Raw genomic sequence first — 24,756 nt, forward strand, 5'->3', positions numbered from 1 at the left:
ACTCTCCTCTATAAAAGAAATCCTGGAATGTGTTGTTGCTGCTCAAATTAAAACCCACCTCAGCTCATATAACCTGGGTTGGGGGTTCTTGGTCCTCTATTGTGTATCCTCTACATTCTGCCTCATGAAAATACCTTACACAAACATTGGTCTCCACTTCCACTGCTACGCCAATGATCTCAGGATCTACGTTTCCACTAAATCCATCACCACAGTTTCCTCCTTCACTCTGACCAACTGCCTCACAATAAATCTAATATGATCATCATTGGCCCCCAATTTTTTACAAAATACACCATCAACTTCAGTCTTTCCATCAACAACTCCACCCTGTCTCCATCCCATCACATCCGTAACCTTGGAACCACTTTTGACAGCAATCTCACTTTTGAACATCACATCAACCAAACCACCAGAACTGCCTTCTTTCACCACAAAAACATTGCCTGTTTCCTCCTATCACTCATCTTCCCTGCTGCCAAAACTCTGATAAACACTTTTATCACTTCCAGAATTGACTTCTTTCACAACATTCTCTATGGTTTATCTGCAAAAGCCTTTATATAAACTTCAGTACATTCAAAACTCTGTTGCCTGTCTCCTCACCCACACCCGGAACCACATCCCCCCTGTCCTCCAGACTATCAACTGGCTCCCTGTTCCCCAACGCATCCAGTTTGAAGTAGTATTTTAAAAAGGGCTGTATAAATAAAATGTATTATAATTATTATTCTTATGTTCACTATTTTTACAGTTTATGCACCCAGCCCGGTTCCTTGTACAACTTTTGAAAAGACATGTTGCTTTCAACTTTTGATGCAAAGATGGCACACAAGTCCTGCTAGAGAGAGGAAAAGAGAGTGCAAGATAGAGAGAGAGAGGAGAAAAACAAAAGCTAAAAATCAATACATAACAATTAAATTCTATCAATCTCAATATCTAATTCTCACCCAGAAATATCACATTTCTCACTCTAACTTAACTCTAGAATGGAATGGACGTTTGAAATAATTCTATTCATCATATTTATCTTTATTTAAAGTGAAAATTGATCTCTAGTCTTATCTGAAAGCAGCTCTATTGAAAAACAAATCATTCAATTATGCCCGGCAGCCTGAAATACCCTTCGAACATACAGGTACGGTGGAAGACAATAGCAGACAGCTAAAACCAGATTCTCCCTTTTTGTTTGATGCTTCTCAGCCTTACCAATGAATTACCTTCATTCAAATTTGCTATGAGAGAGGAAATGTTTTAGGGGCAGAGAGATAACGTGTGTGTGTGTGTGTGTGTGTGTGTGTGTGTGTGTGTGTGTGTGTGTGTGTGTGTGTGTGTGTGTGTGTGTGAGCAAATGTGGCCCTGCGTAACATCAGTTTGTGAGTGGCATGACATTTGCTTTACCAGGTGTATAGGAGCGTGAAGCAGACTCTGATGGGGTCTGTGAACAGTTATCACATTTACTCCAGGACACGGGCTATGTGGCTGGTTTGTCAAAGCTGACTGTATGTAATGCTTTCCCAACCTCTCTCCCAGCCTCTTGCTGGCTCTCCCACCTTTCTTTTCTGTCGTCACTCTACCACCCTCCCTTTTTCTTCCACGCTCCCTGTCTCTACCTTTTTCTTGGCCCACTAACTGTCATAGCCACATCCTCTCTGTCCCGCTCTGCTTCATGCTACCTCAGCCAACTGCTTACCTTTATCTTTCTTCCTCCCTCTGCCCCAGCCTCCTTTTTTTCTCCAGTGTGGACGTCTTAGCAGGGAGCAGGTAGGGCTGGCTGAGGGCTGGCTGTGGATTTTGGGAGTATTTGTGAATGCTCAAATGGACAGCTCTACGGCGAGGACTTCTACAGCCTAGTGGATGTTTCAGATACATGCATACATTGCACTGTATCCATGCACACACTGCTCTGTATGGTCATGAATTATTCACTTTGTTTTCACTGGGCTGGAGCGCAAGAGATGGGCTGAGAGGGGATGGGGTGAAAGAGATCTGAGCAACAGAGAAAAAAGGCAGTAGCTGTTAGCTGAGGCTTGGGAGCTAGCCTCCTTATAATTCTAGTCCACTCTCTTAATGTTCCCAAGCAATTTAAGTGAGACAGATCTTGACTGCAGTGTTAACCTATAGGTACTCATAGCTCCCAGATGTTTTGGCTGGCAACAGTTAGTTCTGTTGCCAGCCAAGTCTCTAAACAGGTATAAGATATCATCATACTATACTATACACATTATTAGAGGAGCAGGATGTCACCATAGTGAAATATAATAATATTGAATTAGTATCCACCCCTTGGTATGCAAATTAATTGTTTTGAGGCCAGATTCAGGGTCCAACTATTTAATTAAGCAGTTGTACCAGTGCCAAGTACTGTTCATTTAATCAAACACTTTTTTCAGTAATAGAGTATAGAATTAAACATATATGAAAGTGGGTGTCTATAGAGATTACTTATTCGGTACACAGCTAAAGATAACATTGTAAGTAGGGCTGCAACAAAACTATTGCTTCATAATGACTGAACCAATTAATCACTGATCAAAATTTAAGAAGACTTACTGTATTTTCTCTCCCACTAATTCTTTAGTTACTCAAGCGTTTCAGCTGTAGTTGTAGAATAAAAAGCCTGCACCAGAGCTGCCAGAATAGATTGTAGAATAGACTTTTGTAAACCTGGTGAAAGTTAAGATTGAAAGATGTTTAATCAAGTTACATAAAAAGGTTCCCCATTTTCTTTGGCCATTTGTTCATCCAGATAACATGTTCCCCTTATGCAGATCAAGTGCTGTTGCCCACACAGTTTATCCTTGAATGATGCAAGTAGGATGAAATCCTTCCCTGTCTCTGCTCCTGCTATCCAAGGGAATCATTTAGGGATTGGCGAGCCGTTTTAGGTCCCCTTGCCATATTCCCAGAACTTATCCTTTTAATTGGTGATTTTTTTAATTTTTTATTTTAGCAGTTCATGTACTAAGATATCAGTAATTTTGGAAAAATAGTGTTTCATTCTGCTTGATGATATTGACAAATATACAGCTCAAAATTAGAAATACCTTTATATGTTGTTTGAAACTAGTAACAACATGTGTTGCAATTCTTTGGGAGATGTTGGTAATCCATTGGGTCAGTTTTATAGTACACAGAGACCCATATTGTAAGGGCACAAAATTGCTTTATAAAAAGTGAATATTGAGCCACACTACAATGTCTGGTTACAAGTTATCAATTTCCTTTGCCCTAAAGACTTGGCAGGCCGAAGTCGCATACAGGCAGAGTGATCTGCTAAATCCTCTAATGTATTAGGGCTACCTGCCATGCTCTTTCTCCAATGCTAATGGGATTACATACTGTAGAGTGTACAGCAGTGGCAGAGCACTTGCATGCAAGCTTCTGTAGTTCAGGAGAATAGATACAACTCAGCTTCAGCTGGGTAAATACAACAATAAAAAGTAAGTATGTGACTATGAATTGATTGAAACTGTACGTCCACATGTTCTTGTAGTAATTTTCTTGCATTAGCAAAAAAAAAACAAATTATTAATGTAATGTCGCTACTGGTAGCGACCATACATGACATAACTCTTTTCTCTGAGAAGCACTCTGCAGGAATCTGATGATTTTCTGATATAATAAGGGGGTTTTGTCTCTCTTCATTAACTTGCCACTTCAGTACATTTACCTTTTGAAGTTTACACAATACAAATATGCATGTGTACTGCGTCTAATGTGTATAAATATTCCTGCAGCCTACAATCTTATGGGAGTCCCTTGTGTGTGTCTTTGTGCATATGTGTGTCCACATACTGTATATCTGAAAGTGTGGGTCAGTTCCCAGTGCCCAGGTCATCGTGTATAACAGCAGCTTTAGAGCTTAAATCACTTGTATTGTCCCTACTGTACTTGCTTTAAATTCCACCCCGTAAGAAAATGCTGTCTTGGGGTTGTCGGGTCAGCAGAACAACGATGGCACTGACAACACAATGGAGCATAGCACTGACTTAAGATCACAATTAATAATTTACAGACCTGCCACAAATGTTTCATGGGACATTTTCCTTGCATGACAAGTGCATTTATTCAAATGGTGGGCTTAGAAACTCGTAATACTCAAGACCTTAAGTATTTCTCTTACACAACACACCGAGGTCGTGAACCAATCTCCTCTTCTTCATAAAACATGTAAGTCACAGACTATGACACTGCTTTGGGGTGGCTCTTTTACGGCACACAAATCCAAATCAAGGTCAGATCTACATCATTTGTTTAGCACTTAATCACAGCAGTCTAATGACATCACACAGCCTGCATGATGAAACAATAAATGAAAACGGCACCCCTTTTGAGAGTGACCCTGAGCAAGAAGAACTCCCACTAAAACTTCATTCTCTTTTATGGGAGCTTGCTCTGTCTGTCACTGTGTCAACATGGGAACCATTTGATCTGAGACCACCCCCACAGATAGATAAAGTTAATCATGAAGGCCAAATCTTGCCCATCATTGATCTGACCAAACAATCCCTCTGGGCCGTCCTGATGTCGCCACAGTGTCAGTCCACTACAGCTAGAGCAACAGTGTGTGAGAGCAACAATGTCACACTATGATCACTGTAAAATGTTATCTTTTTGTACCAGCCGTCACATTACTAATGCTGCTATTAGACACTTTTCAAACACACTTACAGGTAAATTAACCAAATGTTTGTATGCAAATTTTGAGAAATCCTCCCCTCTATACTGCTTTGGTCTTCTGTTTTTATTCTATTTACAAACTAAATGTGCCTCCTTTTTTACTGATTGCTTTATAAGTTGAATCATGTTACACCATTAAATTATCTTGCTTTATGTATGCATCTATGCAAGTCCCCTAGTACTTATTTTCTTTCTGTGTTTTTTACCCTTTATCTTTCTGCAATCTCCTAATGCCCCCTCCTCTTTGCCCATTCCTTTTCTGCCGTCCTTCTTCCTTGCCTCTCTCTCCCTCCCTCCCTCTTTTTCTTTCCCAGGCGAGTGATGCACGCTGCAAAAGGTGTGTGCGTGTAGTGTGAGCGAGAGACATCTGTGTGTGTGTGTGCCCGTGTGTGTGTGTCTGGAGAGAGAGAGAGACATAGACCGAGCCCCTAACACGGAGCATGCCTCTGCGTCCGGCAGCCGGCAAACATGAGCCACCCAGCCCTCCACGGCAGGACCAGCAGCAGCAGCAGCACACACACTCACACACACTCACACACCCTTACACACACACACCAAACGGCAGCCAGGGGGCCAGCACTGACAGCGGCAGCTCCCGGGAAGAGGACAGCGGCATTCCCATTCCTGTCGGTGTTCCAGCTTTCCGTCCCGGTGCAGAGCGGAGCCACAGTGCAAGAGCACCAATGGAGGAGCCGACAGGCAACACCGTGGTCATCCGCATTGGAATCCCAGACCTACAACAGACGGTAAGAGCTTGTTTCTGTATCCACTGCTGGAGAGAAGATAAAAGAGAGGAAAGCTGCCTCTCCCCCTTCCTCTCTGAATGGGGGCTTTCTACCTCTCCTTTTTCTGCCTTTTGGATTTTGCTTTATTTCTTTTAAACATCTTCAGTTTTGTCTTTTTACCTTTCTGTCTTTACCATTTTTTCTTCATCCCATCTGTCTTTTTTTCTTTTTTTGGTGTGCACACTTATTGGCTGTATTTGCTTGCTGGCTTCTGGGTGTTTCACTCCTTCCTGCCTATTCTACTGATGTTTGCTAATAAATCTACCTCTTCATTAACTGGGCTTCAGCTGACTTTGACAACTGGCCACTTAGGGGAAGAACGGGAGAGGGAGGGACAAGAGAGGGAGAGGAGAGGGAAAGAAAAGGCATCAGGGATAAAAAGGCTAAAGAGGCATTGTTAATCCACAGGAAGACACAAAGTAGAGAATCAAGATAGTTAAACCTGAACCGTAAAACTTTACCTAAACCTCTGTTTCTCTATATTGTTACTTCGTGCCCAGACAGAATGAGTGATCCAATCCTACATTCCTAATAACATCTTCACGCAGGAGTTTTTCCTGGAGATGTACAGTAGCCTATGTCTGTGTAGTATTGCAGCCATGGAAAAAACGCCGACAATGATCCTTTCTTCTTTTTATTTTCCCATTTTAACTTACAGTATGCATTTTTTCTCTTCCCTTTCAAAATCACTGTTTGTGACCATACTGAAGAGTGTTTGTGCCTGTATTTGTTTGCTGCATAAGGTGGTATGGAATAGTGCAAATGTCTAGATCCCAAATAACCTAATTTCAATTATCTTTCAAGCTCTGCTGTTGCAATTTAGATGTATACAGCAACAGCCATTCTGCCATGTTTCAGTGATCATTTGGGCACTACAACATCAACCATTGTTAATTAAGTTTTTTAATTCTACTTATGTTAGCTGTTTTAAAGAAAGTTCTTCATTTTATTGTATATATTATTGTAAAGTTAGGTCAATATTCCCATTAAAATGTCCCTTATAAATCAAGTTTAAATGATCTTGAACAAAAAGTGATTGCCTGAAATTGGACATAGCGTAGAGAGGAAGAAACATTTTACCCTCCATTGGCTGTAGAATGAAAGTATTTTCAATTCAACACATCTCTAAGCCCCTGTATGCTGCCATTATATATCGCCATTCTCTCTCTCACAGTAGCATACATAATATCACACTATTAGAGAGATACTATGTGACATTTTCTATGTAACAACACAGCATTAAGCCTTTTATTAATACATGTAATGTGCCTCTGTGTCAACATTTCTCTAATAACTCCTCCTTTGCAGGCAGTCACTGCATACTCCTGCTCAGGTACCAAGTTAGTTTTCTGTAGGTGGCTTAGTTTGAGTATCCTTTCGAGGATTTTTTCAGACATTGATGACAAAGGCATGAGGCTCTTTTTGTGTTTGTTATTGTTGATTACCTAATTGTTGTTGGCTTTATGGCAGAAATGACCCATTAAGAATAAAGACAGGAAATAAAAGGAGAGCAGTTGAAAAGAAAACAGACAATTCTGCAGAATTGCTGTCTGTTTGCAAAATAGTTTTTTAGTTTAACACGCACGCACACACGCACACACGCACACACACACATTTAATTATGCTTATACATATACTGTATATACACACATAATTATGTACTGTTCAGTATGCATGCACAAGCAAGCCCACCTAAACATACTTTTACATGCATGCACACTAAAAAACAAACATGCACACATGGCCTTCAGTCCTAATCCCATTGCCAAGGGACTTCCCTTAACCTGCTTATGTAACGCAACAATTTTCACTTTCAAGAAGTCACCTTTAGTCCAATATACTAACAAGCAGGCAAGAGCACATGCATCGTGACATAGTGATAGACAAAAAGACAAACAGAGAGATAGTCTGGAAGTCTGACAGGCAAACATGGAAGCAGATGACAGATGGCCAGATTCTGACAGATTCTGTTTGAATCTTTTATGAAGCAGTCAAAAGTGACTTGTGTGTACTCTGAGTAAGCAGGAGATTACACTAGAATAGTCTGCCTGAAGTTGGATTACACACCTCCTGCTGTGTTTCAAACCTGGATCAGGAGAAGTGAAGGACCATGCACAGATCACACCTAGCAAAACTTGAAGGGAGGAGCGAGGCCTTGTGTGGGAGAGTTTTTGGATCATGGGTATCATTTGTCAGTCTAGATACTCAACTCCACCAAAACTCTATTTCTATGATTTGTGCAAAAAAAGAGAGTTGTCCGATAATGGATGTCATTCATCTCTCAACACAGGAGAGGGGGAAACTGAAATGAGTGGTCTGCCCCACTACTCTCTACCTGCATCCATCCTCATTCTCCATTTGCTTCTTTTCTCGCCTCTTTTAGTGGATTCTCTCTTTTAATTTATTCACAGAAGGTAACTTGCTGTCAAAAGTTTAACAGTGTAATGATGATTAGTCTACAAACTGGACAAAAAGCTTATAGTGGAAATGGAAACATACCTCCTTTTTCCCATCCAGACCGGTATGTACCCTCTTCGAGTCTGGGTACTGGGTACTCAGCCAGCCTGTTTGGGGTCCCTTATTGAGAGAAACCACAATGGATGGCTTGGAGTGTCCACCTTTCACTTTAATTTATTTCGAACGTTAATGTTAAAAAATGAAATTACAAAAACTAAAAGGTAAATAAGAACATGTACATCCCAGCACAATCTTCATTAAGTATTGAAAATTATTCAAATAAGGAATTTGCATGTTCAAAAAGGAGTAAGAAGAAGTCAAAAAAAGGTTTCTACTTTTCTACTTTAGTTCAATTCAAAACAATTTGATGCTCTACTTATTTATATACGGATACATACACATATACATGTTCAGTACATCTACCTACACGCACATATACACATGCATACGCATAGACACACATGTAGTATACATACAGTACATGCACATACACGTTTTTTCCTTTTCCATCTGTCTAGATCAAACCAAAAAAATAACCCTTCCAAACTAAACATAATATATAAGCCCAGGAAACATACAGTCAGTAGGCAATACAATCACCTTGAGTCCTGTTCCTGTTGTATCCATTCAAAATAGTCATTTTAAATAGTCTCTTAAAATTGGTCATTGTTGCACATAATGTCATCACTTCCCTGCAGCTGTTCCATACATTACTTACTTACATACAAGTTAGTAGGTGCATATTTTCCTGTCCACATTTCTTACATACTTGGTTGGGCCATTCAGCATATGTTGTGATTGCGTCTTATCCTCCTATACTGTGTGCTGAACACTCTCAAAGTTTGTGTCTAGTGTGGGTAGTCCTACCGTTTTTAGCCACTGGTAAAATTCCATCTATGTTCCTGTATAGGGGATTGGCTTTCCAAGGCACCTCCTCTACCTTCATTGTCAGCGTTCTCCCTTACTGCTGCTGGTTTGAGATATTATTAAAGCAGTTTCTTTCAAGAAACATTTTGCTGATATACTCATGGATGCTTCATGTTTCATTCAGGACACTGGTCTTGATTCTAACTAAGCCCTCCTCTCTCTAGCTGGCAAACAATCTGGATACAATCCTCTGTGTATTGCGACAAATTCCCTATACAGAAATTCCCTATATTAATGTTTAGGTGACCTTCTGCTTTGAAATACACAACTAGTCTTACAGAGAGTGAGAGTGCCATAGAGCCTGCAAGCAAGAGAAACAAAAACTTAAATTAAAACATAACTTCTTTTTGGTACAAATTTTATTGAGAAACACCACAGAAGCAGCAGGGTTACACAATAACAATGAGCCAACTGCTATTCTTTAAAGTTTTTGCAGACTCTTTTCTTCCACCACACAAGTAGACCCTCCTTAATTTAGAGGAAGAGTGTGTTTGAGAAGTGATAAAACTACACAAGGCATAGTTTTTAGTTTACATTATACTGTTTTAATTTGGTCTAGAAAGGCACTTGTGTTTAAATAACTAGTTGATAAAAAAATGTCATCCACTATGAAGGCGTGGAACTTGTTCTTTCTACTGAGCTAGCAGTTTAGTACTCGTCTTATTTACGTATAAAGGTACTGGGATTGCTTGTGAAATCTCAGGTTTATGTAGCCATCCTGTTTCCAATACCTGTTCTGTAGTCTTCTGGTATTTCAATCCTTTTAGTCTTAGTTATCCTTTCTTACTTAACTACCATCTGTTGACGCTGTCAGTCTATATGAAATGCTTATGTCATTGTTGTATCTCTATGTAAGGAAAAGTACTGTTTTGCCTTAGCCAGCCAGAGTGGCAGCCGTCTGTTAGTATCTGGTTTATATGAGCTGCTGGCAGGGTTGACACTGTTTGGTCGATAGATTGATTGGTTGGTTGACTTGCATGTACACAACCAAGATTTCAGTGGCTGAAAAAAACATTTCTAGTAACTAAGTGTTTATTACTGCACTCTATTGACAAGATGCTTTGTGTTTAAGATTGTCCCTGTAAATGTCTAAAAATCTATTAATATTTCAGTCCCTGCAGCTTTTAGCTTTTTTTTTTGGATTTTTGCGGCCCAAAATGCCTGATTTTGTGGCAGCTTTTGTAAAGAAAATTGCGATAAATGTTGCACTGTCTTCTGTATTTCTGTTGTTCGTAATTGTGAGATGTTCGAGTCAAACACATCTTGTCTTCATATCATAAACAAGGAAATTAATTTGCCAATGTACGTGTGTTACGTCAAGCTGTTCTCACTCCCTCTTGGTCATACCCAAGGTGCTTCACATTAAAAAAAGCATACACATTAAAACAAAGCATTAATAGAAATAAGGATACACAACTAGTTAATCAACAATCACAAACACACACACACACACACACACACACACACAAACAAACACACACACACACAATTAGAGAGTAGGACCACAGTTACTGAAGGCTCCCTCACTGGACCTTGATCTTACTCTCAGAGAATGTAGTGGTCTGCCTTCAAATCTGGTGTCTGTTGAGCATTGGTGGTTTTCAAAGATTGTTTCTCCCATATGTGCTTTTAGTAGTCTTCACCTTCAGCTCTTGGTGGTTCTGCTCCTGCAACATTACTGCACTGCAGCTGGTATTGCACTCACATTTTTTTTCTTTCTGATCAGAGCATTTATCGTTTGGCCTGTGATTCTCTGGTGTGTTTCCTTAGTCTGGTTGCCAGCATTGTGAACCTTTTAAGCAGTCTCCAGGGCCCCAGTTATGGACATCCCTTTGTAGTTCTTCAGTCGCCAAGACCGATACGTGATTGTTGCATCTTTAGTTTTCCAAGCCAGAACTGGTTATATCTTGTTTTTCTGATCTGGTGGCTGACAAACAAATTGTTTGTGTGGGGTATAGTGGAAGAGGTGAATGTGACATCTGAATACTCATCATTTCCAGTTGTCATAAAAGCTAGGGCTGCACAATTAATCAAATTTTAATCCTGATCACCATTTTGACTTGCCATGATCAAATTTGCGTGATCGAGCGATTACTTTTTTAAAGCGTCATTTCATAGAAAGCTGAATTTTTTTGCATAGCCAATCTACCGCTCCGTAAACCCCTGTCTGCTCATTAGCCAGTCAGAGTTGTTCCCTGCACCGCGCAGCTTAGTTTTTAGATGTAGACAGTCACAGAGGACAGAGTAAGGGGAGGAAAACTCAACAGATAGCAGTCGGTTATACGTCGGTCTCAAGGTTTACCAGTTTACTAGTAAACGCAACATTTTGTCCCGTTTGTGTTATTCATACAACAGCGGTGACCAGTGCTAGTCGGTGCTATTAGCGTCTGTTAGCTGTTAGCTCCTCTAGGACGCATCGGTGCTAATGTCCTCGCATCCGCTGCAATGCTGTTTACACGGATATGGTTTAATTATGCGTTACATGACTCATTTCTTCTGTAAAGCCGTACCTGTGTTGGATCTCTACTCTACTCTCTCTCGTCTTACTCTCATAAAAATGCAGCGCAGTGACAATACAGACGTTTCATACACACGACCCGTGTATCCGCCATTCGACCTTTGCTGGACCTTCATAATGAGTCAGCTGTCTCTCTGTGAGTACGTCCATCACAATCCCTCTCGCAGTTATAAACAGCCTATGTGACGATAAAATTTGTTTTGGTTAAAATGAACAAATAATCGTGAGAATAATCGTGATCAAAATTTTGGTATGTATTTTCCTCTTCCCCACTGCTTCATGTCTTATGTCTCTCTTTGATTGATTTCATTAAATCCTTTTCTTTTTGTCTGTTTCACTCTTGCTTCCTTTCATTTGCCTTTGTTTTCACTGTCTTTCATCCCCACTTCATGTCTTTCTCTCTTCATCTGACTTCCATGTCTTATAGGCAATAGTGGTTTGACAGTTCCTCCAAATAAACTCAAACAGGGATATTGTGGGAAAATGCAGAAGAATTGACTTATGCAATGTTGTATCAGTGATTGGTGTGCGTCTATCTGGAAAGCCTCTCTCATCCCTATCTTGCTATTTTTTAGCATCATTCACAGTGACAGCAGGGGCACAAGATGTGGGTATCCTGTTCTTACCTCCATTTTCCCACAACAGCACGGAAGGGAGAGAGCTGGAGAGAGATTTGACCCGGTGTAACACCCTTCCCCTTAGTCTAATCTCACTTGCCATTTACAGTATCCCTTCTCCCCTTTATCTGCCCACCAGGTCCTACACAAAGAGAGACAATGCAGATACGGAAAAATGGAAAAGGGTGGAAACAAGAGTAGTGAATTTTTCTGGCATATCTGAAGGCAAGTTGGGCAAATGAGGAGTGTGTTTTTAAATCAGCTATGCCAAATCAGCACTGTTGTTCACAGTGAACACACATTTTCCAGTAATGACCCAATAAATACCAGTTTGTTTGCCAGATGTGAAACTTCCCATCTCAATTCCTAACTCACATATGCTGGTTAGGGCTGGGCGAAATGGACCAAAGAATTGTATTTTATATAAAGGTTCAGTTTTGAGTCAAATCCGCATGTGAGACGGTTCAAGCACTTTTATTAAAAGTGTTGGGGGACACACCACTTTTTTAAGTGTCAGTGTTTTATTTCAATTCTTCTTGTCAGTTCCAACTTTCTGTCAGGGTTTGGGTGTGGAGTAAAGGGATTTAGGGGCCGGGTAAAGGAGATAATGATTTACATGTAATCTGCAGAGAAGTTCAGGTTCTGGACCTACAGCCCGCCCTGAAGCCTGACAGAACCACACAGCTAGGATACGGTGCTGTCTTCCACGAGTTTCCTTGAATAAACAGCAAGTATTTTAAGTTACATGTACAGTAAGTCTGTTTCTCTTTGCGGTTGTTTTTTTCACATAGAATCAGGTTGAAAAAAGTAAAACTTAACTGGCGTCATGCAGAAGTCCGCTGGAACAATTGGTAACATTGGCTAATGTCAGCAAACGTTAAGGTCAGGCTCTATGTGAAAGAAAACAGGAGATAGAAAAAGACTTACTTGGGGTATGGGAATTCCAGTTGAACTTTGAAAGCCGTTGCTGTAGATGTACAGTAAAGTCAGAGGCACGTCATGGTGTGTACAGATATGAGATGGTATTTACTAACTTGCTGGTAGATGTGGTTCTTCTTCTTTGGCATTTAGCGAACAACTACAACACTTCTAGGTGTATATGCTCCCCTTGTCAGATAGGGTTGGTCAGGAAGAATTTCATCCCCCGGTACCTATATGGTAAATGAGTTACTGTGAAAAAACAAGTACATCATGTTTTTAGAATTTTGGCATCAACTTGGTACCAGAGCATTGGTTCTCATGAGATCCCTATTCCTCAAAGAAGCTATGTTACACACATTAATTATTCTCAACCCAGTCATGTTTTTCTCCAAGAGGCAATAAATGTTCCTTTTGCATTTTAACTCGTATGTTGTTTAAGGATTGATTGCCTTTCTATCCATGAAGTAAACAAGTCTGTCTGTGCACAGGAAAGTCTCGGAGAGTAGTACATTTTTTTTTCGAGCACTGCTCCGATCGGGCAACTGGCTGATTGTATTTACTGGCCCTATTTAACTTTTAACTGGTTTAGGGGCATCAGGAAATTCTAATTGTTGGACCCTGTTTTGAGTGAATGAGCTGGACAGGCACAGTGGGAGATTGGGGGTGGGGTTACACAGAGTGCAAGAGAGGAGAGATGCAATTACTGGTGTGGCTTTATGGAAAAATCCATCCATCCATCCCTCTTCATCTGCTTATCTGGTATTGGGTCGCGGGGGCAGCAGCTCCAGTGGGGAACCCCCGACTTCCCTTCCCCGAGCCAGATCAACCAGTTCTGACTGGGGGGATTCTGAGGCGTTCCCAGGCCAGGTTGGAGATATTATCTCTCCACCTAGTCCTGGCTTTTCCCTGGGGCCTCCTACCACCTGGACGTGCCTGGAACACCTCCCTAGGGAGGCGCCTAGGCTTTTATGGAAGTAATGGATTATGTAATGCAACATCCCACAATATTGATGACAATTGTATTGTCTTATCCCATATCTTGTTTGAAAATATATCCATATGAGTGTTTCCCTTAGAAAAGTTATTTTGTCTTTATTTTTGACGAGAGCCCAGCTGGGGCAGTTACAGGCTGATGGCAGCATTAATGTAGAGCCAAATAGTTTTTGTAATAACAGAATGATGGACATAACTGCGAAATTGTAAATTAAAAAACTATAAGACAGATTCAATTGGGCCCTACATAATGTAGGTGCTAAAAAGCTAAATGGAGATTTCAAAATATGCCCATGTCTAAGTTTCCAATCAAGGCGGCTCACTGTAACTGTAGTTTAAAAAACGTCTTAAAATACATTAAACACTTATTCCCAGTGGCGTAGGTCCGGTGGGCCCCCAGGCTTGCAATAGACTGGATGAAACCTTGTATATAATTAAATAAATCGGTGTACTGCCCAGCCGTAATTTGGTGGTACAAATATGTGTTCTTTCTTTAGTGCAGAAACTAAGAGTCTTACGTTGGGGAAAATAACTGTGATTGGGATGTAGCAAGAGAATAATTGTTGTTTTTTGGGAATGCAGATTTGGATTGGACTAATAAATTCAATCATAAAATAATTAATGTTCACTAGAGGATATCTTATCCACATTTAAATCTTTTTGGTTTATTGATCCACTCTCCTTTTGAGTTAACTCTATTATATTCCCTCTCCACTTCTTTTCAGTTGTTTTTCTGTCTTTGTTTTCCTTAATCTCTTTTTTGCGGAGTCTAGTCTGAGAGAAGCCTGGGAATAGATGGAGACATTAATATAGGTTCAATCATACTGAGCTTTTATTACAGTTCTGTGCTGGATATTCATTGTGTTTGTACAAGGGGAACAACGCTCACCGTTGTAATATTATCTGAACCAGAAAGGAGAGGACACTACATTTTAATACGTGATTTCTTGTTTGATTGACGGCATTTACGGATGTTGTGGCCTCCACCAAAAGATGAAAGACATAATTTGTCTGACTATACAGTACAGTTGAATTGAGATAGTATGTACTAGAGTGCTACAATTTGTACGTAAAGTTTTCATTCCCACTGTTGCTGCCTGCTCTTTCATCTTAAAGGAAGACGCCTACTTATTGAGACTTTTGCTGATTTACCATATCCCCCAGAGTAAGATAAGTCCATACATAACCTTCTCATCTCCGTGCGTGACGTAACGCTGTCTGACGCATCCACCGCTAGCCTAGCTCCTCACAGATCCTGCAGGTAACCGGCCCCAACTAGTCTACTGCTCCCAATAAGTGGCAAAATAACGCCAACATTTTCCTATTTACATATTGTGATTTGTATATTCACAACGTGTGCAAATAACAAGGTTACATGAGACATCTTCCAACTGTACAAATACTGGGAACCATTCTCCACAGAAGGCGACTGCTACTTGGGCGGAGTGATAAGCGCAACACCTGAATAAGCACTGTTGTTACTCTCTGCTCCTCACCACGGGTCTTCTCAAGTGTTGCAAGCAAATCACTCTACCCAAGTAGCAGAAGTAGCAGTGCTTTGCCTACTGTGGAGAATAGTTTCCATTATGTACTGTATATGGTTGGAAGATGGTTGTGTCTCATGTGACCTTGTTATTTGTACAGGCTGTGTCGATACAAATCACAATATGTAAATAGGAATATATTGGCATTATTTTGTCACTTACTTGGAGCAGTAGACTAGTTGGGGCGGGTTACCTGCAGGATCTGTGTTAAGCTAGGCTAGTCAGACAGAGTTACAGTACGCACAGAGATAAGAAGGGTATGCATGGGCTTATCTAACTCTGGGGGATACGGTGAATTAGCTAAAGTCTCAATAAGTCGGCGTGTTCCTTTAATTTGATTTGATCACATGGATTCACATCGTGCACTTAGAGGTTTTAATTAGTCGAACATTATGCAAAAGCTTAAGCCGCACTGAGACTTATCGGAAAAATGTTAGGGACATTTAACTGTTACTAAATTGACTTCATTTTAATTGTGAAAGTTTTACATTATTTGTAAATATCTTCCATCATTCCCAAATATTTTAAAATATCTGGGTTTTTAGCTCTGTTTTATAAACTTCATAAAGTTCCTAAAGTTGACTTTCATGACTTTTACCGGGAGTAAGTGTCAATATATATACTTTATTTTTTTATTTCTAAAAATATGCGAACGAGTATGGATATGTGCGTCTATATGTTTGGCTGTGTCTTCATGCGTGTTCATAAACTTTGCAATGACTCCCTGGTGACTGACGTTAACTGTAGATCTTGTTGGCATATTCCGTCTGGCCTGTCAACAGTAATAGAGAAGAGGACTTTAATCGAGATTTGTTGTGTGCTAGTGTGTGTCTATGCGTGTTTATGCTTGCATAAAAACACTGTGTCTGAGTGAGGAAGATGGGAAGTAGAGGGCTGGAAAGAGAGAACTGGAACTAAACTACTGACAAATGTTAATTTAATCAAGCTCTGTGTACGTTTGTATGTCACTATGTGCAAGGGTTAATGCATGGGAGTATTTACTATACATGTGTCGTACGCTTACATTTTGTTTATGACACCAACTCACAAATGGAGTTGCTTTCTTGAGTCTACTCTGGGTGTTTCTTCTTGTATCATGCTGTTGACATTCAGCTTATTGCTATTTAGGATGTGTTATTTGTGTGTGTGTGTGTGTGTGTGTGTGTGTGTGTGTGCGGACATCTGCATGCAGAGTTGTGTGTGCACCTGTTCAAAAATTATGGGCAAGATTGAATATTCCTGTGGTCCTGTGGCCGCTGAGCGTAACGGCTGAGCAATCAGATCTGTGTGCTTTATGCGTGCGTGTATGTGTCTTGACTTTGTGCCGCATGGATGAACATTTCACCCATGTGGGTGACTCAACAATGTCAGTTGTGAGATGAATTCAAATTGTTCCGTGAGCCGCGAAAAATTATAGGTAACATGTCCATGGCTGTACACTCAGTTGACACGTCATTAGGGACACCTGACTAATGTGGAACAGCCCTACAATAAATCTAACCTTCATGAAGGTTCTAATGTTTAGTTTTGGTTGAAACCGTTTTAGAGAGGTGTTGATTCAGCTTTATGATAATCTTCAAGCCTGTTTTTTTTTGTGCTATTGTGTGGTACTGAGAGGTGGTTTTACTATTTGGGGTAGACAAAATTTGATGATTATGTAGGCACCACAAAGGGAAAACACACATCGCTCTTTTGATGTGTATTAATAGTGCATTTGAAAGTTAGGGAGTAAATCCCCAAAAATATGAAATCACATCCAACTGCTTTAAATATTTATACTGTATAGGTATATTTTTAAAAGTGGCAAGGTAAAGAGATTGTATTCTTGTTTCATCATTCATTATTATTTTATCTTATGTAATTACCAAAAGAATTTATGATGTTATGTGTATGACTGTTGGATTCCTTTACTGTTGTGTCATCATTACAGTCCATATGTTATACGTTACATCGATGACTGAATCAATTATCCAGTGTTGGTTAGACACATAGAAGTCTGACTTCTCCATGGCATGGTTAACACCCTTTTCATCTCATTTAAGAGCGAGATATATCAATCTTGTCATTCAGAGTTGAATTATTTAAAAAAAAAAAGATAGAGACTATTAGCAGTAAATTCTAGTGGAAATGCATTTCAAAGAGAACCCTGACAGCATGGTGGACAGATAACTGGGGTGACAAAGCAGGACATCACAGCAGTGACGCGCCTGACATGTTGAAAAGGCAGGTTGACAGTGACATGTAAAAAAAAAAGGTTGTATTAGATGAAAAGCACACATGGGATATTGGGGTCAGTATGGTGACATGGGTTCAGACGTGCTCCAGGAGTCCCGCTCGAGCACTGGGCTATGACAGCAGTGGACAAGTGATACCATCTCAGCTCTCACTGCTTTGTGGCTGGACCTGTTATTGTCAGTCGATGGCAGTCTTCAGTTTCAAAAAAGAGACGGATACAAGTTTATAAATAAATCCCAGTTTTAATCAATTACACATTTTTCAAAGATGAGTCCAAATTTGGAAAAACTAATCCAAAGCAAATCAATAAATAAGCAAATCTTTTTACAACAGGTTTTCTGAAGAGGAATACAGATTCCACATAGAGGAACAATATTTGATAAATAAATAATTAAAGACACGGAACAAAATCAGTGAGTAGCAATACACACAGACCTAAATGAATCATATCACTATCACGATTAAGTATGATTTACCACAGTAAAGTGTCAAATAAATTTGTGGCGAATAAATAACAAAAAGCTAATAGTATGTAATAAAATGACTATTTGACATCTTCCAGTTTGCTTTAGTCTTTAGATCTTTTTTTAATGTTATAGCATGTTTGTTTTGACTGTATGGCTTTTAAATTATTAATAACTTTACCTTGGGAAATTGGAAAGTAATGAATTTCCCTTTGACAATGAAACTGTGGTATTGCGACACAAATGTGCTAGTAAGATGTCATCATAACTTAATCGTTCGTGGTTTAGGAAATTTATATGCTCAAAAAGCTTTAACCAACACACCCTGTTGACCAGTTTGAAAATTTTCATTTCAAGTTTACCTGGCAACCAGCTTGGGTGCACTGCACCTTGGCACACTCTGAGAGGAACTGGCTGATCATATGCAAATTTAAAGTTAAAAAAAAGAAAGGCTGAAAGACAGGATTAATATGTCTTGCAAAACAAAAACATTTCCTTTTAAAACAATCTGTGTAAAAATTTAACTGTAAGTTTGCAGTGTGTTTAAAGCATTGTGCAACATGTCATGGTGCTGTGGTCCTAGACAAGAGAAATAAAGTGTACATTTAAAATGCAGTGTGTGTAAGAGAGCCTGAGGCAGACAGAACATATCAAGTCATACTCTGAAAGCCACGTCCACTTGGAGGAGAAAACAATTGGCATTTGCAAGTGCCTTTGCTTGCTTTTAAATAATATCACATAGTTTCCTGATTTATCCACATTCCACTATAACTCAAGTTGCATACGGTGTACAAAATGCTTTCGCTTAAAGCTATTGTGCACAGTTTTTGTTGCCCCCATGGGAGATTGTATGTAATGACAACAACTTGAAATGGCAACCACATGACACAAGTCTTTGGTGATCCCGCAACATTCTTACCCCTCCTTCACAGAGTTACTAGTAGCGTTTATCCAGTCAAATCAAGGAGGACACGGAGGATTAATAAAAAAACATGATGGACTCTTCAGAGGAGGTTATTATTTTGTAATTTTTATGTCCTCTTTGTCTCCAGAGCTGAATGCTGCTGTTGTCCTTTTTCAGCAGTGACATAAATCGCATCACTTGATCTTCTGTGTGCAAATTTCGCCGGACTACACTTACTTAGCTTTGTATCAACTCGTTTGGCAATGGCTCAAATGTGGACGTTCGGACGTTCATTTAAATAAAATATTTGCACACTATAGCTTTAACTTTAACTTACATAAATATAATCAGCCTAAAACTGACTGGGTATTTTAACTGGTAATATAATGCTTGTTGTACACGTTACATTGGACATCATGTTAGGTTAGTTTCAGGATCCCACAGTCTTCCCATTCTTCCTGCTGATTGCTCTCATCTGTTTCCACTTTTGTCTTTGTATAAGCTCAGTTTGTTTTAATTTGGCAGTTTATAAAATTAAGTTATGGGTTCTGTACATTGTTGGTTGTGGATACCACCACACAGCAGTTTTTAGGTATTTTTCTGTTTTCTATAACAGATAGAAATGACAAGGAAGCACCTTCATGGAATACATCCAATGCGGAGCGGAGAGTTGTTTTCCCCTCCGGTGGGGGTGAGACCTAAGTGCACTTTGTCTCTATAGAGACAATGGCAGAGAAGGCTGCTGAAGAATATCTTTGTAGCAACACCTGTTTCTAAGTATGTGTTGTGCACTGTGCATGCATTTTGGGTATCATGAAGTTTTCACTTTTTCTTCTTTTCTTTTTTTTCTTTTTTTACAGTACAAACAAGTCTAATGCTTAATGTGAAGTGGCTGCCAGTGGCCATTGACTGAAGATTACAGCCTGCTGTCTCTTTACAGATTCAGGTCCAGGGTTCTCTGCAGATGAAAGATAAGGTGCCTCTCAGTATTTAAAGCTTCTCAATTTGAAGCTAGAACCACAGATATATAATCTCTCCCTCTCTTTCTGGCTCACAGTGTCGCTATACATTCCGTCTGTTTCTCTTTCTTGGCTCTTATACACATGCCACTATTTTATATTAGTACCCCCCTCTCACTCTATTTCTTTTTTTTCCTTACTTTCTCAAAATGCACCCACTGCATCCCAATGAAGCCAGCTAGATATCCCCTGGCCGGTGTGACTCATAAGGGAGTACTCAGGGTAAACTGTTAAGACCTGCAGCTAACCGGCTACTTAATTACATGCAACATTTGCCTGCAGACAGCAAATGTAGAGTTGTAACTCTTATAAGATTGAACTAATTCAATATCTCTGGTGTGAGGACTGTCATGAAATGGTAACAGGGTTCATGTGGACATCCTAACATACATTTTTGCGGAATTACTGCAGGTTTTGCTGTCTTTGTAGATTATAATTAATTTGCTGGTCATTGTAAACTATCTTGTAAGATAAAATAGTCATTAAAATCCTTTTTATTCTTTTACGGAACAGATTCATGTTGTAGTGCTACTATAGCACACAGAAGATTAACTGCACACACACACACACACACACACACACACACACACACACACACACACACACACATACACACCTTAGCTTTCCGAAACGGTTTGCTTGACATGCCACTTCAACACAAATTATACTCAACTATTCGTATCAAATGGACAGAATGAATCACGCACCATTGTCCATAATTATGGAAAGTCTAGCCTCAGCATTTTCAGTGTTAATAGAGTGTGTAGTGTGTGTTCACAAGGTGTCTTTTAAGGTGTCTGAATCTTGATGGTAGCCCATTAATCCGACTTAATTGAATCAATGCGGTCTTCCCCTCCTTGTCTCACGGGTAAAGTACAGTAATAGTTTAGATGTGTTCATTTGATGCTATGGGATTTGGAGATTGACTTGAAAGTCAACTGTGTATGGTTTCCCATAGCCAGTAAGGCTTAAGATTAAAGCAAGAGACTTGTTCATGGTATTTAACTGATAATACCCCATTTTGAACAGATGTGTGTTCACTGTAAAGAGTGAGCTCAGCTGAAGTATGTGGCTAGCTAAAGGGGTCAGACTGTCCTATTTTACAAGAAATGCGTGTGGATGCTGACTGTGATAGACACAAATGGAGACATGCTGGGTTTATATTAGTTTGTCCATGCCAGATGTGTCCTCACATGTTCAATTCTAACAGCAATCTTTCATGGTTGACTTGATGAATGCAACTGATAGAAAAACGTTGCTGTTGTTTGTTTGCACCAGAGGTGTCTAAAATGTTTTCACTGAAGCAAGGAGTTTGATTTCAAGGACATTTAACTTGGTTTCAATACGCTGAATTTAATGTTCTATAATATTCCTTTTTTGATTAATTTCAACTGTTGCTGAGTGAAAGACCATGTGGTCAAATTAAAATTAAAATTGTTCTGGTCACAGCAGCAGTTTGACTCAGCCAAACTTGAAAAAAAAAAAAACACAGTGAAAAATGAATTTTTTGACATAGGAGCTACCTAGATAACTACCAATGATGCAAATAAATAAAGTAGCTTTTGCCTTTTCAGCACTCGCTTAAACAATTGAGATTTGAATGAGAAAGATTTGGCAGAAATCCATCCAGCTCTTTAGCATATAGCTAACAAGGAGGAAATGACTTGTGTAAGATATTGGCACACCACACTTCAGTGACTGTGCATTCTACACACCAGTAAACACCTAACTAACGTGAGTATGGGACGGTGTTACTTTTAATTGCACCGCCACAAACTGTGACTGATTTCCATTCTCCATTCTCATTTATCACTTTGTGTAAGGAACTTAATTTGTGAGACAATGACTGTTTTGTAACTTCACACAGTTATTGTGACAAATTTCATCAGCATAACCTTGAGGTTAAGGATGTTTTTACCTTCCCAACAACCTAATTGTTATTTTATTAAAGAATACGTAACGCGTCCATTACAGTACATGTTTTAGTCACAGCATGAACTATTACGAAACCATTCCTTAATGAAGGTGGATATCGTGAGCATCAGTTTCTGCTGTTGCCGATGAATAGGCTTCTCAATTCTGTCTCTGTGTGCATTGTTGTGACATTGGGTTTAATTCCTATGAAATCTGATCAAGACTATTTCCCGATTCCCGGGAAATGTTATGACAGGAAACAGGAAATAACATGAAATAAAAAAACGCAAGGAGTGCGCGTCTATTGTTGACATACGTTAATGTTGATGCAGCCGGTGGTACTGTAATTTAGCTAGGGTAATAAAGGCTCACTAAATTCATTACGCAGCAGTTTTAGCAGTTTACTACATCCGTGGAGGTGGAGAAGCGTTTTCTATCTGCGGCAAATTTGTCACAAAAATCCAAAAACGCCTGAGCACAATCTATCGATGCTCTTTCCTTCTGGAAAGCACACTTCCAGAAGAAAAAGAAAGGGCAGGGTGAGAATGCATTGTAAACTAAAAGAAACATATAGTCTAAGTTGTCACAAGTTCAATCCAACGCTGATATTGCAGCAGAGTGTTTAGGCATTTATTTATTTTCATTTCAGATTTTACATCGGCTTATGACCCTGTCTTTTCGCAGTGCACAGTTGTACATTTCTGTGGGTTGTTTTCTTTCATTTAGTTGAATGTGTATGTGTTTAAAAGAGAAATATGCCTGCCCTGCCCTCTTAAAGAAATATTTTGACTGGTTATTCCCGTTTGCAGCCACTGACAAATCTCAACAGCCACAGAATGGATTCGGTTTAAAAGATGGTTTTACTTTAGCACATTTCATTAGTTTTTATAATGGAGTTCTGTAAAATATTGGTTTTATACGGGTTGCCTAGATTTTCGGAAGACAAGTCACAGAGAATCCACCTGGCATTTCATATGCAGCGCTGAAGCAGATGTCACGCACGCACGCAGCTTATTTGATCACGAAGCAGAATTAATTATTGCAAACTGTGTTGATGATGGACATAAACTGTGTTCTTTTGCCCAAATTACAATGCAAATAATATAAAAAATGTCAGTTTGGGATTTGGGAACCCATATTTGAATGATATTGATACATTACTTGGGCTAAATAAACAAATAAATAACAACAGCTATTTCCCATGATTCCCGGGAAATGGGTCGTCTTTTCCCTGGATCTGAGTCATCTAATTTTCAGGTAAAATATTAAACCCTAGTTTTGACACATCTCTCTGAGGTGAAATGGCATGCCAGGTGCCCTGTATTACAGTGAATGTAATGTGTAGCCTGATGCCACTGATGTCATGTTTAATATCACATGGCGTTTGTCTTCTGCTACACTCTTAGGCTGGTCAGACAAGCTCTTCCTGGCTTTAAGAATTGGCAGGTTGAACATTTCCTCACTGAATATCATTAGAAAACACACGTTTGGACAGAAAGACTTTAAAGCTGTAGAACCGGTATTGTAATGTAGTTAGAAACAAGCAAAGGTGGATACAGAGAGATATATTTGAATGCCTGTTAGATCTAACATCTTAGTAGCATATTGAGATAAACATGTTGTAGACAGAAAGAGATGCAGAATCAAGCAAAGATAAACAGACTAAGGAGGAGGTCAAATGACACAGTAAGTGAGTTATTTACAAACCAGGCACTAATATTTGCTACCTCTTGCTGCTCATCTATTATAAAGTGCTGGTTTAACTTTGAAATGAAATATGGAGGGCTAAAAGATGAAACAGTATTAGTTAAATTCCCTGTTGCTGAGTCTACTCCTACAGGATCCTCAGATTGAGACAGAGAAACATATGCACCTGCTGTCATCTTGGAGTCTGGCCAAACAGAAGGAATATCAAAGAGCAGAGAGCCAGGGGAGGATGCTTGGAGAAGACAGAGGCAGTTAATTTACTCTGTCTGTCAAGTAAACCCAAGCATGTCCAAAGTTGCTTGCAAGCACAATGAGAATGCTTGCACACAGACGGTTGTATCTGGTGGCAGAACACTCTTAAACTCATTGGCTATATGACACAGTTTATAAGTGAACAAACACATGTTAGCTTGATCTGTATTTTTCCTTCAGGGCAGCAGTTAGGACTCTTTGCTCTTCCCACATCCAGTAGGAGGCTCAGCACTGTTAATTAGTGCATATGTCATCTGGGCAGCGAGAGCCAGAGGTTCTGGGAGACGGAGACAGGCCTTTGTGAGAGTCATTACACTCCATCATCTTAGCACTCCTCTCTTCTTTCATTTCAGTTCACCACTAGGCTTCTCTCTCCTTTCTCTTCTCTCCCAATGCATCACTTCTTGCTGAAAGGCGACAACAATGCCCTGTCTCTTTCTATTGTGACTGGATGCCATCTGCACCTTTAGAGATCCCATAGTCATGTCCTGGTCCATGCATCATTCTTGCTTGCATAATCACAAACAAACACACATACAGCACATCTTAATTAGTTAGGCACCTTTGGCAGTGTTTTAAATTCAGATGTGGAATGATGTAATATGTGTTGTTTCCACTTAGTCAACCTGTTTGCACTGACTTGAACTTGTGTTCACACTGGCTTGTGTTTTTTTTATTTCCCACTCAAACTAAACCACTCAACCCATAGCATTAACCTGCTTAAAATTGTAGTATACTGCATTCCTCCCATCTCATCTTTAGTTACATACCTGTAATCTCAATTGGGTAGGTAGACACAGAGTAGCGTCTTGCTTA

At 39.6% G+C, this 24,756-nt stretch overlaps 1 protein-coding gene across 3 annotated transcripts in view; it reads left to right on the top strand.

Annotated features, from left to right (window-relative positions):
* shank3a (SH3 and multiple ankyrin repeat domains 3a) overlaps positions 1-24,756 on the top strand; it is a 167,323-nt gene that overhangs the window by 21,896 nt on the left and 120,671 nt on the right. For all 3 annotated transcript variants that reach the window (XM_034879872.1, XM_034879873.1, XM_034879870.1), the window contains exon 2: positions 4,998-5,429. In XM_034879872.1, coding sequence (XP_034735763.1) covers positions 5,124-5,429 — 306 coding nt within the window. In that variant the 5' untranslated portion in view covers positions 4,998-5,123. The remainder of the gene's footprint in view (positions 1-4,997; positions 5,430-24,756) is intronic.

Source organism: Etheostoma cragini, chromosome 8 (genome assembly GCF_013103735.1).
Source record: "Etheostoma cragini isolate CJK2018 chromosome 8, CSU_Ecrag_1.0, whole genome shotgun sequence".
In the NCBI taxonomy this organism is placed as follows: domain Eukaryota; kingdom Metazoa; phylum Chordata; class Actinopteri; order Perciformes; family Percidae; genus Etheostoma; species Etheostoma cragini.